This window comes from Gobio gobio (assembly GCF_949357685.1).
Source record: "Gobio gobio genome assembly, chromosome: 3".
In the NCBI taxonomy this organism is placed as follows: Eukaryota; Metazoa; Chordata; class Actinopteri; order Cypriniformes; family Gobionidae; genus Gobio; species Gobio gobio.
In genome coordinates, this window is record NC_137099.1 from 6,379,468 (window position 1) to 6,399,018 (window position 19,551).

General features: G+C 37.7%; 1 protein-coding gene across 2 annotated transcripts in view; it reads left to right on the plus strand.

Annotated features, from left to right (window-relative positions):
- Positions 1-19,551, plus strand: part of gpc6a (glypican 6a) — a 333,451-nt gene that overhangs the window by 305,660 nt on the left and 8,240 nt on the right. For both annotated transcript variants that reach the window (XM_079813636.1, XM_079813635.1), the window contains one exon: positions 15,539-15,669. In XM_079813636.1, coding sequence (XP_079669762.1) covers positions 15,539-15,669 — 131 coding nt within the window. The remainder of the gene's footprint in view (positions 1-15,538; positions 15,670-19,551) is intronic.

The following is a 19,551-nucleotide window of genomic DNA, read 5'->3' on the forward strand; positions in this document are numbered from 1 at the left end:
AGTGAAGGCTGGCCCGTGTGATCCGATCAAACAGACGAGCTACTGTAGCTCAAATTGCTCAAGAAGTTAATGCTGGTTCTGATAGAAAGGTGTCTATGATCCATGGAGGCCCTACCTTGCAACTTACAGGACTTAAAGGATCTGCTGCTAACATCTTGGTGCCAGATACCACAGCACATCTTCAGGGGTCATGCCTCGACGGGTCAGGGCTGTTTTGGTAGCAAAAGGGGGACCAACACAATATTACGTTTTTCTACTTTCTAATATTGAGGTCATAATGTTATGCCTGATTGGTGTACATACATATCAATTTATGTATTTAGTATTTTGGTCTTGTTTTTAATAAAAATACATACATTTCCTTAAATCAAAACAAGGGTTAAACCTCACTAAATCTGATTAGATGTATGCTTAAAAACAAGAAAGAAAAAAACAGATTACAGTGTAAGACAAATTAACATAATTCAAAACATTTTACATTTGCATGTATGCATTTTATCAAAAGCATTCAATGTACACTCTAAAAAAATGCTGCGTTAAAAATAACCCAAGTTGGGTTGAAAATGGACTAACCCAGCAATTGGGTTGTTTTAAGCAAACATTGAACCCAACCGCTGGGTTAGTCCATTTTCAACCCAACTTAGCATTTTTTTAGAGTGTACTCATTTGATCAGTTCTTGCAATCCCTGGGAATCGATCCAATGACCTTGGTGTTGCGAGTACCATTAGAGCTATTCGAGTGACATATTGCAGTTTCATTTTTGTTTTATGGACGTTTAGATATGTTTTCTTCTTTTTTTGGAATAATGTGCACCGATGCATTGTGCACAATAAGAACCAGAACTTGTATTAGGAAACTGAATAGGGCCAATTTTGATTTCATGTTGACTTGCGTGCAAATGTGCATTAGTATGCCATAGCAAAATATAAAAGTAAAATCATACAGAATCTGTTACCATTGTAATAACATCAGAAAATATCTTGTGCCTTTTATTGCACTGAAATCATCTGCACACTGCAGTGTGAACAATCCTTCAACACACCAATCATTTCAAAAGGATCTTTTGTTTGCTATGATTGTTGCCCGCCCTTCGCAGTCTTCTCTATAATGAATATTCCTGTTTTTCTAGTCATGCAATTCTTAACGTATCATTACGTAGGTAAGGACCTCATAGACTCGACTGGGAATACAATCATTATAAATTGGGACATGTCATCTCCTAAACTTTCTAATAGAGGGCAGTTGCGGGGGAATTTTGAAGGTTGAAAGTCGCATGTAGACCCGGCCAGCAATGATGGGTCCTGCTTGTATTCCCCTGTGAGCGAGAGCACTATCAGGTCTAAATGGTGCCGAGCACATTTAGCACCACAATGATGGATTGTACCCACCAAACATTTCCTCCTATTTTAAGTGAAAAGGAGTCCAGAGGCTAAACTCCAGTGCTATGCTGTTACTGGCACATTTATATCCATTTGATATAAAACAGACAGTTCTGACCCTCTATTCTGATGAGACGTGTTCGAGAAATAGCTAAAGTAGCAAACACACCTACTGGAGTCTATCTATCTATCTATCTATCTATCTATCTATCTATCTATCTATCTATCTATCTATCTATCTATCTATCTATCTATCTATCTATCTATCTATCTATCTATCTATCTATCTATCTATCTATCTATCTATCTATCTATCTATCTATCTATCTATCTATCTATCTATCTATCTATCTATCTATCTATCTATCTATCTATCTATCTATCTATCTATCTATCTCTGTCAGTCTATCCGTCTATCCGTCTGTCCGTCCATAAATATGTTTCTCTCTGTCAGTCCATCCGTCTATATGTCTCTGTCCATCTATATGTTGTTGTCTGTCTGTGCGTCTATATGTCTCTGTCTGTCTGTGCGTCTATATGTCTCTGTCTGTCTGTGCGTCTATATGTCTCTGTCTGTCCATCTGTCCGTCTATATGTCTGTCTGTCCGTCTATATGTCTCTGTCTGTCCATCTGTCCATCTATATGTCTCTGTCTGTCTGTCCGTCTATATGTCTCTGTCTGTCTGTCCGTCTATATGTCTCTGTCTGTCAGTCGGTATGTCTCTGTCTGTCCGTCTATGTCTCTGTCTGTCCGTCTACATGTCTCTGTCTCTGTCTGTCAGTCTGTATGTCTCTGTCTGTCCGTCTGTATGTCTCTGTCTGTCTGTCCGTCTGTATGTCTCTGTCTGTCCGTCTGTATGTCTCTGTCTGTCAGTCTGTATGTCTCTGTCTGTCCGTCTGTATGTCTCTGTCTGTCCATCTGTATGTCTCTGTCTGTCCGTCTGTATGTCTCTGGTTGTCCGTCTGTCCGTCTATATATCTCTGTCTGTCCATCTATATGTCTCTGGTTGTCCATCTGTCATCTATATGTCTCTGTCTGTCTGTCATCTATATGTCTCTGTTTGTCCATCTATATGTCTCTGTCTGTCCGTCTGTATGTCTCTTGTTGTCCGTCTGTCCATCTATATGTCTCTGTCTGTCTGTCTATATGTCTCTTGTTGTCCGTCTATATGTCTCTTGTTGTCCGTCTGTCCGTCTATATATGCCTCTGTCTGTCCATCTATATGTCTCTGTCTGTCTGTCTATATGTCTCTGTCTGTCTGTCTATATGTCTCTTGTTGTCCGTCTATATGTCTCTTGTTGTCCGTCTGTCCGTCTATATATGCCTCTGTCTGTCCATCTATATGTCTCTGTCTGTCTGTCTGTCTGTCTATATGTCTCTGTCTGTCTGTCTATATGTCTCTGTCTGTCTGTCCATCTATATGTCTCTGTCTGTCCGTCTATATGTCTCTTGTTGTCCGTCTATATGTCTCTGTCTGTCTGTCTGTTTCTATCTATCTATCTATCTATCTATCTATCTATCTATCTATCTATCTATCTATCTATCTATCTATCTATCTATCTATCTATCTATCTATCTATCTATCTATCTATCTATATATATATCTATCTATCTAGTTGTATCCTTATTTGATGTTACTCAGGCTCTATTATTCATCCTAAATATCTCAAGTAAAAACTATCACCAACAAAAATAGCAATAATCGATTGGACGCTGAATATGAGAATGATTTTACCACAGGTTTGGGGCGTTCTGCTTCGTTTACCACGCGGAAAAAAATACTGTATTATGCATGCTCTTGTGGTTTATTAATTAATGTATTATTTTGTTTTATCGTAATTATTGGAGACTGGATACTTTCAGAGGATGTTGTTTACCCTACCAAAAAAGAAGAGACTTGTAGTTGAATTAATTAGACTATAGTACATGAAAAATAAATAATTGAATGTTTTTTTTCTCCCTACAATGATTAGATACTGAAATATTTTTGAGTGTTTTTGAATTGGCGCAGTAATTACTGCGACACATTCGCATGAAAATAAGGATGCTTTTCCGTGGAAAACACAATGACATGTCAGCTGTTGTTGTCTAGACTGAGAAAGTGCCCTGATGCTTTCTAAATGAGTGCTACGAATGAATAATACACCAGCTTTTCCTCTTTTCCATTCAGTTGACTGCAAATAACATTTATCCATCCTTGTATCACTCCAAAAGGCTTTATTTTGTTCCACATAAGGAATAAAAGCATACGGGCTGACATGAGGGTGAGTAAATGATGACCATTTTTCATTTCGGACTTTGCACTATTCCTTTAAAGCGCTCTAATACTTTAACCCAGAACATCATGTCATTGAGGAGCTGTAGATTTGCTCGTAACCCACGTGTCGAGCCGCGGCACATGTAAGGAATGATGCCCAGCGTTCGGACTCCGCTGTCTGGCTGTTGTCGAGCTCGGACTGGTGTTGAGCAATGGGACCCAAGCGGATAACAGCTCCTGCCCTTAACTCATCCCTTCTGGCAGGCCTGTGTGCTAATGATCTGTGTGGCCGAACGGTTAGACGATCCGCAGCCTCTCCCAGCGCGCAACGCTTGCCCAATATACAGACACTCACTTACCGCTAACATAAGGCTTCTCTTAATACACAGCATGTATTTTAATACACCTTTGAAACATGAGTTGGCTTATTTATTTATATGCGCGCTTGGCACGCTCTCTTCTGCCTGGGGAGTCTTTCTCTCTCTCTCTCTCTCTCTCTCTCTCTCTCTCTCTCTCTCTCTCTCTCTCTCTCTCTCTCTCTCTCAGAGGTGCAGCAGCATCTAGTGGTCTTGCTGGAAAGAAAAGTTTGTGTAAATAAAATGTTTTTTACTTTAGTGGTGTTTATGCAGTCGTTGTTGTCTATATGCTTTGTTTGTGGTCCCACTTTATATTAGGTGTCTTTAACTAAATACTGATTCATTTGATGCAATGCACAAATGTTTTTACATTGTAATTCTATTCTAAAAATGCCTGCGTGTAATTACAGCTGTAATTCATTTCTGTGGTTATGTTGACTTGTCAAAGCTAACATGCTCAAATGCTATTTAAGCTTCTTCTCCTTCCTCCTCTTCCAAAACTAAAATGTAAACTCCTGCTTTAGCCAAAGTACCTTTAAGACAATGGCTGCGTCCCAATTCGCATACTATCCGTACTAAATAGTATTCGAAAAAAGAATTAGTATGTCCCAAATCTTAGTATGTTGAAAAAAGTATTCCAAAGATTACCGGATGGTTTACTATTTCCGGTCAGAATCCGAAGTGCAGATCGATGCGCACTCTAACGGCTGATATTGCCCACAACCCATTGCGAGATGGACGAGGATTCGATTAGAACTACAAACGCGGATAAAAAGTGTTAAAAAACTACAAACATGGCGGTTACGCAAGTCTGACGGTTAAGTGGAGAGGATTAGATAAAGTGGTTTGAGTGAGCAATTATCAGTATTTAACCTGACGAAAAGATATTTATTCAATATTATCCACATTATATTTCTCCTTCAGCAGCATTGAGAACTTTTGTAATGATACGTTTGGCCATTACCTTTGCAAACACATGAGAGGAGTCTCTGCATTAAAGACCCACGAAAGGCAGATCAACGAGCGACTACATTTCTCTCCGATACGGTAGGAAATTAAATTGAAAGTGGGGGATTTGAACTGTGACTATGATTGACAGGGCAGTTTAAACGGTGACGGGACGCACGTAACAGAGTCCGTTAAAGATGACGAAGTAGTATGTCCCAAAGCTTGCATACTCTTCTGCTACACACTCAAAAGTATGTAATTTTTCTTCACAAATAGAGTACATACTTTTAGGACGTAGTATAAGTAGGCGAATTGGGACGCAGCCAATCATTATTCACCATATTGAGCGTTGCACTTTCTCCCATTCATAAGTAAATAATCAGAGTGCACCGTCTTTATAATGTCTTTGCTTTAACTCTACAACCATTAAACTCGGCTCAAACCTTCAGACTGTTCTGACTTGGGTTGCTATATATTTTCTAACTGATCCGACTCATTGTTTTCCTTAAAAATGAAGATTAAAAATCATTAAAGTCCCATTCGCTTTCATCGAGGGGGTCAAAACTTTAATGCTATAACTCGAATAAAGTATTTAAGCATCATCCACTGAGGCAAAGCAAAGGAGCTAGCCCTAACAAAGCCTAGGAACTAGCTTAGGACATGTTAGCAACAGGCTAATTCATGCTAGCAAAATGATAAATCGTGCTAACAACATGCTAATTCATGTTAGCAGTGTGTTAAAACATGCTAACAAAATGCTATCAACATGCTTATGCTAGAAACATGTTAAATCATGCTAATGACATGTTAATTCATGCTAACATGTAAAAAATGGCCACTTTTAAAACATGCTATCAAAATGTTAAATCATGCTAACAAAATGCTAAATCATATTAACAGCATGTTCAAACATGTTAAAACATTCTAGCAAAATGGTAAATCATGATATATGTGCTAAAAAATGCTAGCAAAAAGCAAAATCATGCTAGCCAATTTTGTTAAATCATGATAGAAGTGTGATAAAACATGCCAGCAACATGTAAAATAATGCTAGCAAAATTCTAAATCATGACATAAGCGTTTTAAAACATGTTAGCAAAAATGTTAAACCATGCTAATAACATGCTAATTCATGCTAGAAACATGTTACATAATGCTAATGACATGTTAAGTCATGTTAACGTAAAAAATTGCCAGCAAAATGTCAAAACATGCTAGCAAAATGCAAAAACATGCTAGCTATGTGTTAAAACTAGCTAGCAACATGCTAAATAATGCTAATTCTCTTTAAAACAAGCTAACGTGTTAAAACATGCTAGCAAAATGTTAAATCATGCTAACAAAATGCTAAACCATGTTAGCAGCATGTTAGAAAACATGTTAAAACATGCTATCAAATTGGTAAATCATGCTATCATCCTGCTAATTTATGTTACTTAAATGCTAAAACCCACCCATACCATCACACCTGTCCCTAACCCTACCCATATCCCACCTCGATAGTTTGTTTTGTAATACAATATGAACACCACGAGTACATTTTACTCATTTTTTTAAATGTAAGTACATAGGCCTAGTAGTTAAGGACTACTAATACCAATACTAATACAAATAATAACCAATAATACAAAGTGTGACCAGAAACAAATGCAAATAAATAATTTTAGCGATAGCTGCACTCACTCATGAAACACAACTTCTGTGTAAGATAATTGATAAATGTGTGGCCATGCATTTGAGAGGGATATGCGACACGAGCGGGACGGACCATCTCTCGTCTAATATCTTTATGTCTTCACCCGATGTTCCAAAGCATCTGACGCTTGTAAAATGTCTGAAGAGCAAATTTTATCTTCCGCTGTTGCGAGACATTTAGACTATATTTGATGTTGCACTGCCAGAGATAGTGAAACCAATTTACCAGTGTGTGTGAAATGTGCTACACAAATGATGCGCCTTCCCAAGCCTAACAAGCACAAACTGTTAAACAGAATTTGACGTGCAAGTGGAAAAAAAAAGTATCCATCCTACGCCATTGTTATACTTTACCACAGGAAACGATGCAAATACAGTAATTAAAAGCAAAGAAATGTTTATAATTCCCTGTGAAAACGGGGGAAAAGTAGCATTCCTTTTTCTGTCCTTTTTTGTGACGTTGAGTGTTTCCCATGGGCAGTATTTAGTAAGGAGAAACTGATCGACAGTGTGTGTGTGTTACATAAAGTTAATCTAATCCCACATGCACCGGATCTAACAGGAAATATCTCCATATACGTCTCATCCGCCTTCGCTGTTGGTTTGGCTGTTGTGTGTTTATCTCGACACCCTCCTAAAGCATCCATGCTAAGGTGTTAATATCAGCATCCAGACTAACAGCTTATGAATGCTAACCAAATGTACCGCGTGAAACCGCTCCAGATCTCTGCAGCTCGTGCTCACGGATTATCACTTCAAAAAGGGCAAAGCGGCCTCAAACTCTGACACGCCGTCAATAAACATTCTTTAATGTCGTGCCTCTGGCTGTTGCTGTTGACTCCGCAGATAACCTCAGTGTCATTTAGCGCAGCTTATTTCTGCAGAATGTGACATCCGGCACCTTTTAATCCCATTATATCATTATCATATGTCAGAAACCTAATATACTCGCATGATGACACATGTACAGGTTTCCTGTGCCAACAAGAATTAATGTCACTTTGCGTCAGATATTTATGGCTAATTGCATAATGATTCTTCAAGGGCTCTGGTGTACATACATACGTGTCTATCATCAGGAAATTCTTTTCCTTAGCCAGTATTTTTGTCTTGTTTTCCAGTAAAAATATCAAAGCATCCAAGCTCGATTTATTCAAGGCTAAAAAAAAAAATGATTAAGACTTCAGAGAATGTCATGAAATATGGGTAGAACTAATTTCGGTGTAAATGGATCATAAAAACACTTTGGAATTGATACAAACTTAAAGGGTTAGTTCACCCAAAAATGAAAATTCTGTCATTAATTACTTACCCTCATGTCGTTCGACACCCGTCAGACCTCCGTTCATCTTCAGAACACAAATGAAGATATTTTAGTTGAAATCTGATGGCTCTGAAAGGCCTCCATTGGCACAATGGCACTTTACACTCTCAAGACCCTTTAAAGGCACTAAAGACTAAAGACGTCGTTACAAAGTCCATCTCACTACGAGCTTCGAAGCGCTATGAATCAGTGAGTCGAATCAGCGGTTTGAATCGCCAAATTTCAGCAGTTTGGCGGTTTGATACGCGATCCGAATCATGATTCGGCTGACTGATTCATAATGCTTCGAAGCTTCATGATGCCGGGTTTTGAAATCGTCATCACTATATAAGTCGTTATTTAGGGTTTTTTTGCGCACAAAAACTATTATCGCCGATTCATAAAGTTATTGTAGAACCACTGTAGTGAGATGGACTTTGTAACGACGTCTTTAGTACCTTTTAAGGGTCTTGAGAGTGTAAAGTGCCATTGTGCCAATGGAGGCCTTTCAGAGCCATCAGATTTACACTAAAATATCTTCATTTCTGTTCCGAAGATGAACGGTGGTCTTACGGGTGTCGAACGACATGAGGGTAAGTAATTAATGGAGCTGTTATTAATGACAGAATATACATTTTTGGGTGAACTAACCCTTTAAGTGTATTTTTTAAGAACAATTTATGCAAGTTTAACGAATGATTTAAAACAATGCAAATATTACCTGTGTAAGATACAACAAATTATGTAAGAATTTTTTTTTATCTACATAAAATGCAAAAAAATATACATTTTATGCATCAGTTCACGTAAGAATGGCATTACAACATTATACATGCAATTTGAATTGAGTTGGAATTCTACATTATTTACAAAGTCGAACTTTACGTAAGAAAGATTTTATGAATAATTAACAGAACAATGCAGCTTACTCAGTGATTTATGTTGAAGATTACACTGTAAAAATGAAAATGAAAGTTGGGTAACACTTTAGCATGGGGAACACATATTCACAGTTAACTACTAATTTTGCCTCATTAAACTCCTAACTAAACTAGATAATACGTTTATGTTTTGGCATTAAGGAATTTAGGATATGATCATGCAGAATAAGGCATTAATATGTGCTCTATAAGTACTAATAAACAGCCAATGTCCTAGTAATATGCATGCTAATAAACAACTATAGTTAATAGCGAGAATTGAACCCTAAAATAAAGTGTTACCAAAAGTTGTAAATAAAGTAAAGATTATTTTTGAAATGTATTCGCAAATTCAGGCAACACATTTTAAGGTGACACATTACTACATGTACTTACTATATTAATAACAGTAAATTATGCATAATTGCTAACTAGCCATAAACCAAACCCTACCCAAATCTATAGTAAGTACATGTAGTTAATTCAGATTTCTCAGTATGGTTACTCTTTATTTTAAGGTGTCTTTGTTACACTGTAATTCTACATTCAAGTACTGAGTAATATTAACTGTACTTACTATAGGGCTAGAATTAGGGTTCAGTTTGGTTTAGGGCTAGTTGCATGTAATTATGCATAATTTATAGTTATTACTATAGTAAGTACGTGTAACATATGTAGCAAGGATACTGCAAAATAAAGTGTTACCCTCAGTACTTATTTGAATAAGTACAATGTAACTACATCACCTTAAAGGTGCAGTGTGTAATATTTATGAGGATATATTGACAGAAACACAATATAATATACATCATTTTTTAAGTGATGTATAAAGACCTTACAGTTATGTTTTTATTACCTTAGAATGAGCCATACACCGAGGGTCCCCTTACAATGAAATCACTATTTTGCGCCGTCATGTTTCTACAGTAGCCCTAAACGGACAAAATTCTCTACAGAGCGATAGTCACTCTCTGCTCTCTCCGACGACAATTTTTTCCCTGTGTCGGCCACAGTAGCTTCTTTATGTTCAAAAGGGAGTAGTGAGCGGTGGGCGATTGCAATTCCCAACCTCACTTATAGATGCCGCTAAAATTTACACACGGCACCTTTAAAATAAAGTGTAACCCCAGTTAAATTCCTAACCCCACACTGCTGTTTTAGTGTGCATAAAATGCGTATTAAAACATTTTACATGGAATGCTAAAATGATGTAATGATGTGTGCAAGAATGAAAAAAGATGTTACAGCCACAATATGTATTTTCGTTGCAAAAGTTTTCTTTTTTAAAACTGCTGCTGCAGACGAGCGCTTCCACTTCTTCTCATGTGAACGCAGCGCTGTTTATTCATATTAGATACATTATTTGAGTGTGTTGAAAGTTACGTTATAATGCTACTATGTTCCTTCGTTTGATGGCTTCTTCTTGTTCACACTGCAGTGAGCTTGATCGATATTAGGCATGGTAAAACATGGTACTCGCGGTAAATCAAGAAAACCAGATTTACACAATAAGACTAACTGTGTTGAGCTGATTAGTTTTCTGTTGATGAATGATCCAAACAGTTGCTCACCTGTCTAGTAAAACACATAACATATTAAAGCGTCATTGGTGTTTCCATGGTTTCTACAAAATAAAACCAGAAATCGAGGGTAACGCAGGTATGTTGTCATTGATAGGCGACGCACGGACACGCCCCATGTCCTGGTTAAAATTTCTCTGGATTTAAATATTCTTGGAAACATTTGGGATAATGTAAGTACACAAGTTAACAAAATATATATTGTTCTAGTGGTTTTTGGATATTTTAATCCAAACATCTTACATATTGTGCCTTTAAGACTTTAGAGAATATGTCTATAAATTGAATTGAGAATTGTACTAAAGCTCTAACATGCTAACATGAGTCATGTGACAAGGTCTTTAGCTCTTTCCCCGCCACTAACAGAATTTTCCGGCAACCCATGTTTTCACTGTTATACGGTAGGGAGTGCTATTACACATCTTCTGAAAGAGTACAGAATCATCCGGGTCAAAACACATGCGAAAAAGAAGCAGAAACAAGCGATGAAACATATGCACATGTAAAATAACGCGATCATCAAACATTCAAAAATGCCGAATGTTACTGAATGATATGTCGACCCAGGACGAGCTATAGGACTGTGAAGCTTTAGGGGTGTTGATGGACTCGATTTACTCCATCTGTGTTTTGATTATCGTTCTGAATCCGAGCCATTGACAAAAACATGATTTTCTCAGCTTTTTGTTCGAAATGTTGCAGTTTTTATAAACTTACCCTCATTCAAGTGTTGATAAAAAAAACAATGCATGAAGCTAGAATATTGTGAATATTTTTTGATATATTGCATGTTCAGATAATCATACAACAAAAATATAATGGGGGCCATGAATGTTTTAGTTTTTTTACTTAAAGAAAAAAGAAAAAACACTGGCAGGGAAAGAGTTAATATGGCTGACAAACTGTGTAGCAGATATCTACCATCAGATCTGCTCCTGCAGTCAGAACCCTGCACTGATAAGCATCAATCTGTTTGCTTTCTGGAGTGCGGTGCACTTCATTAATAAAATCAATCTGCACACGTCTGAAGCTCTGGGCTCCGATCTGATGATGTACTAGAAGGCAAGATTTTATCGACGATTCTGTAATGTCTCGGCATGAGCTAATTTCTCTTGCACAAAAGGCAGGATGAGTAGAATGTAGATAAATAATAGAATACACCTTTGGATGAGTGAAACCCATCTGGGGCCACTTTTCTTTGACCTAGAAGGATCACGTTATATAAAGCAGCAGAATATAAGTATATTAAACTAGGAATCTTTTAAAGAAATCTGTCCATCTTTGATAGGTATACCTACACAGAATGTATCAGGTATGCGGTTCTTTTCTGTGAAAAACTTGCGCAATGAAGCTAGGGTGTCTAGGGTGATCTTGCAAGGTGGTTGTATTGTAATTATTATTGTATTGCTTTAAAAATAAGATGGATAATTAGGCGGTTGTTGAAATCGACAACCCAGTTATGTTTTATGGTCTATCTGGGAAAAACCAAATTGCTTGGTAAAGAACAGCACAGTCTTCTAAAAAAGCCACGTTTTGGAGAATCAATTGTTATGACACCGTCTGCGAAATATACTATTATTCTAGCAATATCACACAAGCAAGAGGGTTTATGTACAGCAGTTCAAAAAGTTGACACCATATCACCAGTTAGTCCGATTATTTTGCTGCACCATGGACTGTGCGTCTCTGAGATTACAACAGTAGATGTTTCCTTCCTGAATGATTCAGCATTTTTGAGCAAATCGATTTAATGAATTATTCAATGACTCACTAAAGACAGACAGTTTTTTCACTAAACGAATCTGTTTATTTTTAAATGAATCAGTAGAGTGAATGCTTCAGTCAGTCACTCTCGCTGCTTCCGAATATGCTTACTTTTAAACTATATTGTATGCGAACGGTATGTGAGCTGAGTATTATGTCCGAATTCATAGTGTTCATAAAACAGTAGGCGAAAAGTACCCGGATGGCCTACTACTTCTGCAACACATTCTCACTCCCAAATCGTCACATATTGACGCTTGGTCAGGACCCCTCGGCATCACTTTTTAACCCACAGGGTACACCTTTAGTGTCATTTTCCGACGTGCAGTACTCCGTTGATTTAATTGAGAAACCTTTGGAGTCATACACAGACGTGTTGGCCATGGAATGTTATCGTCATGATGAAATTATATATTGGGTTATGATTTTGCCATTATGACATGTTGGAGTGTGATTCTCAATTTAATCAGCCAGCATAACGTTACTTTTTTTTAATTTACACTATTTAAACAAGTTTGAACATGTAACCCAACCCCATCCCATCCCTAAACCTATCCATTTATGTGTTATATGATATAAAACACAGGATATAAGAGGCAGATCCGACTGCAGGCACAATTTATTCAAAAAGTACAAATATTCCAAGTGTTCCAAGGCCAAACGATTGATTTGTGTGAAGAAAATCCCCAAAAGTGATCTGCGTCTCCATCCGCCGAAGACCATGAACACATTTAAAAATTGCTGCCCGATGAAACGTTACGTCAGCTTTGATAGTGAAATTGCATTGGCTCTCGTATGTCTCATGACCAATTGCGTCATTACGTCAGCTTTGATTGTAAAATGTCATTGGCTCTTGTGTGTCTCGTGACTGATTGCGATGCTCAAGAGTCGGTGTATCCTTTGAATGAGATATGACTGTGTGCATTCACGGAGCGGCAGGATCATCATTTCAGCGATTAAAGCATTAATCTCAACTCTGTTCTTTACATAAAGATATCATATGACTTCAGAAGACTTGATGCAACATGAGTTAATACTTTTATACTGTTTTTGGTCAGTTATTGCAAGAAAAACCTGTGACTGTACTTGCATTTGCCTGCCACGTGCTTTATATTGTTTAGAAGTGGGTAGCTTTTGGGTAGGAGTGGGGTTAGTTGCTCCAAAATATAAAAGTAGCCAATAAATATTAATAAAATCATGTCTGCTTTTACAAATGCAAAGAATTAAATGCGTCTTGATATGACGCATTGGGAAAAAAACTGAAATCAATGGAGCATCTGCGCATCGGAAAATGACGCTAAAGGGGTACCCTGTGCGTTAAAAAGTGACGCCGAGGGGTCCTGACCAAGCGTCAATATGTGACGATTTGGGAGTGAGAACGTGTTGGCTTCTGAAGTGCGCATTCGATGAACACTTTACTATCCCATGAAGCCAACGGAGATAATTTGTGAATGGAGGTGTTGCAACACAACTGGCAACGTGGGTCACGACAATGGCAACATGACAGATGTATTATGTCCGAATTTCATTCATACTACACACATTCATACTATATAGAGCATACTTTGTTAACGGTTGCGAAGTATGTTTCATACCAAATGGAGTACCTACTGTAGAGTATGCAATTTTGGACGTAGCATTTGTTTTGTTCCTGAATGAATCAGTGTTTTGAACGAATCGGTTGAGTGAATCAATGGCATGCTAATACGGACTGTGTCCCAATTCATGTCCCAATGTTGATGTAATTCAAAGGCTACATCATTTGAAGGACTCGGACTTCGAAGGTAGCGAAGGTCGGACTGAGCATTGTTAAATCAGACGGTCGATTCTGAGGTAGGCAGGGCCGTGAAGGATCCATCTGTTGTATCCCTCATTTCACACAAAAGGATTGACGCATTTGGAGGAGCCTTCGAATTGGGACACAATGAATAATAAATGAATCACTAACTTACTCAAAGACGCTCACTTGTCGCCACCTACTGATGCAATTTTTGGACGCAGCTTCTGTCTTGTTCCTGAATAAATCAATGTTTTGAACGAATCGGTTGAGTGAATCAATGGCATGCTAATACGGATCATTTGAAGGACTCAGACTTCGAAGGTCGGACTGAGCATTGTTAAATGAGACGGTCGATTCTGGGGTAGATGAAGGATGCATCTGTTGTATCCCTCATTTCACACAAAACAATGGCTGCATTTGTAGGCCGCATTTGGAGGAGCCTTCGAATTGGGACAGCCTTCGTCGCACTGCGGTGACACGATCAGCCTTTGAATGTGCCCTTCGGAGAATGCAGCCTCCGAATTGGGATGCAGCAAAAACCAGCCATTTTTTTAACGAATTGTTGGAATGAATGAATCACTAACTCACTCAAATACGTTCACTTGTCGCCACCTACTGATGCAACTTGCAGAAAGAGGCATGGACAGAGTAAAATGGCCATTGTATTCACCATATTTTGCATTTTGGGCGAAAGCTATTTTCGTTGAATACGCAAGACTTGTGATTAATTAGCCGGTATAGGTAAATAACTAGAAGAAAAGTGCAGTAAAATGTACGCTAAAAAAGTAAAAAGTGTTTATGATAATAACAATACAATAATGTGATGATAAATACAAGTTTGCATTATAAAGTAGCATATGGACTTGAACTGAGAGTGAATGACACCGGAAACCTTGCACATTCAAGTTACAAGTGGCCACGCCCTCTCTTATGATAAAAATAAGATGGATAATTTGAAATAGGTGGTTGTTGAAATGAATAACTCAGTTATAAGTAATAGTGATGCTTGCCTTAACAAGCACTTGCTAGCTAATAATTAGTAGAAATATTGTGCATGTCTAGAGAGCTGAAGGCCAGCAACCATTTAATAAGGCATGTTATGAGTGAAACAGACAACCAGTGACACGTCTAACAATGGACTAGACATTTATAAGCAATTTCCACGGATAAATCTTGGCATAATGCCTGCAAATATGTCCAATTTATAAACCTCTCACTATGAGAATTATTCCAGGTTGAGAAGAGATTCCCGTTCTGCCAGTTTAAAAACAAATCCGTCCTTCTGGTTGGTACAGAAAATACCAGCACAGCTTAGTGGAGGATTAGACTTGCACCTGGTCCCCAATGAATTATCTAGCAGTGTTGAAACTGAAAAAGTGAAGCCAGAATGAGATTTCCATGCAAATTGTTGGCCTCATCTTCCCCTCCTTTATAATAATCCCGACCCAATCCATCACACAGTTCAAAGTGTGCCTAAATTTTCATTCTCTCGTTGAATGTTTGCGGTGTTGCATATGCTAAACTGATTCTCTATGTGTGTGTGTGTGATTCCAGGTGATCGACATTAAGGAGAAGCTAAAGGAGTCGAAGAAATTCTGGTCGACGCTGCCAGACGGCATCTGTGCAGAGGACAAAGTGACTGACCCAGATGAGGAGCAGTGCTGGAACAGCCACACAAAGGGAAGGTACGACGGTCACCTTCAGACGCACCTTCCCCTGGGTCGCATTGCAGATTGTTGTGTTTCAATGACACCTTTGATGGTAATTGTTTTAGCGATATTGGGTCATAGGCAAATACAAAACGCCCTGGCTCAGTACACAATGTTAGTGACGTCTTGATCTGCAAATCTGCATATTAGAATGATTTCTGAAGGATCATGTGACACTGAAGACTGGAGTAATGATGCTGAAAATTCAGCTTTGATCACAGGAAGAAATTATGTTTTATAATATATTCACATTCTTCCTTCTTCGTTGTCTTGTTTTTGGATAAGCTGTCAATTGAACACGTTCATTTAGTGTGTTTTTTTGCACACTTAGTCTTTTTTCAGGGGCCTGAGCGCAGTGTGTGTGATTTTTGGCCCATATGTAAACACTCCAAATGAGCTGGGTACGGTTTGCTTTCAGCTAACTATATGGTTCCCAGAAACTGATTTTCCAAAATCGGTCCGGGCTCACTTGATTTTTCCTTTCCCAATGTAGTTCGGTCATCAGATGCCACCGTACAAATCGTCTGTTCATCAGAAATTAATAATTCACAACATGCACTTGTTTACTGTAATTTCAACCGCTTCTGAACTGTGTAAGAGAGACGTGGTAGTTTACAATTTTTGATATGCGGTTTTACGAACGCACCGTTGCGTTTAAGGATCACATAAACAGTTTTGTCTTAAGTGAATGTAAAGATCTGGGAAAGAAATCGTGTATGCGTACCAGTGTATTGGATCCGTGCATTACTGTAGTTCTTAAAGTGACAGCAGCCTAATATAAGAATCAGTATAATCAGTATATGTTTTATTCGTACACTGAAGAATATGTAGTGGTTTGAGATCACATTCTTACTTAAATGTGTGTCCTCTTTCATGGACAGTATGACCATAAAGAGAACTGGGTTCTTTTTCACTTTAGTCACCTCTTGGTCCACTTAAAGCAGTCTGATTTGGGTTCTTTTAGGCCGCGTGTCCACCAAAGCATTTTTAACCAGCTGAAAACGACAGGCGTTCTGCTGAAAACGCCTGGCTGTGAGCGCTTGAGCGTTTTTTCCAATTTTTCCTGAATCTTTGCTTGTTATGATACGGAATATCCAACTTTACTCCTTGGCCTTTGACACCTGACGTTGACATTTTGTTTTATTTTATCGTTTCTATGGTATTGCGGTTTGTCTCATATCTGTTTTATTTGTATTTTATGTATTATGAGTTATGGATTTTTTGCTGTATAGCACTTTGGTCCACTTCGGTTGTTTTAAAGTGCTTTATAAATAAAGTTTGATTGATTGATATCCGCGGAAGTGTTATTAGTACCTCATTTCACAGATAATTTGTTTATTTATTGATTCTATATACAAATGCAGATACAATGTAAAGTATTTGCTCTTGTTTTAAATAATTTTGTTCCATTATTGTTTCTTGTTTTCATCTGTTGACGTTGTACCAGCAGAATGTGGGAGTTGGTCTGTCGTATTTGTCCCACCCATCCTCCACTCTGATTGGATGGCTGGGTGAAAAGTGACAGTGATGGACGCTAAGTTGAACATTCTTCAACTCTCTGTGACGGTAAAAAAACGCTGAGCGCTCAGCATTTGAGTGTGAAATACTCGCTCAGCGCCTCTTTACGCTCATGCTGGACCATACTGGAGATGGTGGTCCAGTGGGTTAAACCACTGAACTATGCAGAAGGTTGCTGGTTCGATCCCACCAGTGTGTCCTTGAGCAAGGCACTTTACTCCACGTTACTCCAGGGGATTGCCCCTGTAATAAGTGCACTGTAAGCACTTTGGATAAAAGCATCTGCTAAATGCATAAATGTAAATGTAATGCTGTTCTAAATACGCACCGCTCCCATTGAAAACAATTGGATACGCCAGCCTTGTGAAAAAAAACACTTTGGTGGACACCCGGTCTTAAAGAGATTTAAAAAATGGGCCAATGCTGAGAAAAAAAAATACTGAGAATGCCCAAAAGATGTGTAAATCAACAAACAGTTAAAAAAAAAAAACATCACAGTGTGAAAACGGCCTTTAAGACATAATAATTTATGATTGACAGACCTCTGGTTTTACAGTAGCTAATTCCTTGAGTTCATTTCTGTTGATGGGCATCTAATATGCGCCATGATGTCTGTCACTCCGTCTGCCCGCCTTTGACAGTGAGCCAGACGGCTTGGCAGAAAACCCATTCGCTTTTCAGCCCTCCACAAGTGAGAATATCAGCAGATGGTGCAATATAAGATGCGTTTCATTTTCTTTCCAAGCGGCCTCATCATGTAAATGACCCGTACTGGGTGAAGAGGGTTTTTTAGAGTACCTAAAAGACAAATTATCGCAAATGATAATACTTGGTGGAGCTGAAATGCATGTGAGGGGTTTTATTTATTTTTTTCAATATTTGTCAGATCTGGTCTCCACGGAGTACAACAGTCTCATTATTGGCTAATTACTGCTTTAAAGCCACACGGTTTGCATTTGAATGGGAGCACATTTGCCATGGCGCAACCTGGGAGCATTCAACAAGTTTCATTTATTTCCCCACAAAGCACCACCTGAAATATTAATTAGGCACAAACAATTACCTCTTGCTAAAGCGCTTATTAGGAGATTAGATCTCAATAGAGTTCTTTGCATGCATAATGCTGCAACATGTGTTTATACTGAACCGCAGCGTTCAGATAAAGAGAAGGCAAAAATGATAAATGCAATTCATTCAGTGTGAATCACAGACTCTACAAACTTCATTATGTAGATCATTTCAGTCTTCTCCGGTTCTGCCTCAGGTGATAATTGTGAAAAAGATAATTGTGATTATAATTTTTATTTTGAACTTCATCACAGGGTTGTTATTATTATAACCGAAACTAAAACCATAAAAAAAAAAAATGTTTCTTGAAATAAACTAAATGTTAACTGAAAGAAAAGAAAATATAAAGTTTATTTATTTAATATTTAATAACAAAACACAACTGCTAAAACTTAAATAATTTTTTGAAATATAAACATAAAAAGTAATGTAAAAATGTTATTCAAAATTTTTATAAAAAGTGCAATATTATCTCAATTATTCTAAAATAACGCTGCCTTACAGTTACATTTTAGTTTAATTTTAAGCAAAAACTTGTTGCATAGTGTTTGGTTTTGGGTTGTTAAGCATTCAATATATTTAAAACATTTATTTGAATAAATTCGATACATTTAAAGCTTGAAAATCTTTTATTGATATTGTTAGAATGTTGAACCATTAATAATCAAATTTACAGCTATGACATTATTACAGTATTTGCATATTGCATTGTGGATGGTCTTTCTTACAAAATATAGTCTCTACAAAAATATAGTTATTATTTATAATTTTTATTTCTAAGACTAATGGGTCCTATCATTCACCCGGCCTAATGTAACTCCAGGCGCAAGGCAAGTGTTATTTTGCTAGTTTCTTACCGATGTAGTTTTCATTTTGTCGTCCACATGTTTGTATGAGTTGATGTGTGAGCGTCGACTCTGGATCGTCAGTATTTGAATCTCAATAGAACGCGCGATCCGTGGGCGTGGTCGCATTAGCGGATAATGAAGTGGCTCGCGGGTGACTGACATCTATCGCTTTTCAAACAGATTACATAAACACAGAATATTTGTTTTCGATTTGGTTTACATTTTTTAAAACCTGACATTTCGGCGTTTCTTTTGACATATGTCTCATGTTTGTGAGACAAGTATTCAATAAGCTAGAGTTCCTTTTCTGAGGACTATCTGAATGAACATCTTTGACAGAGATGCTGCTGATCACACATCATGTGTTTTCTTTATTTTGCAAAAAGCTAAATTATCTTTATTTTGTTTCTATTGGGACTGTACA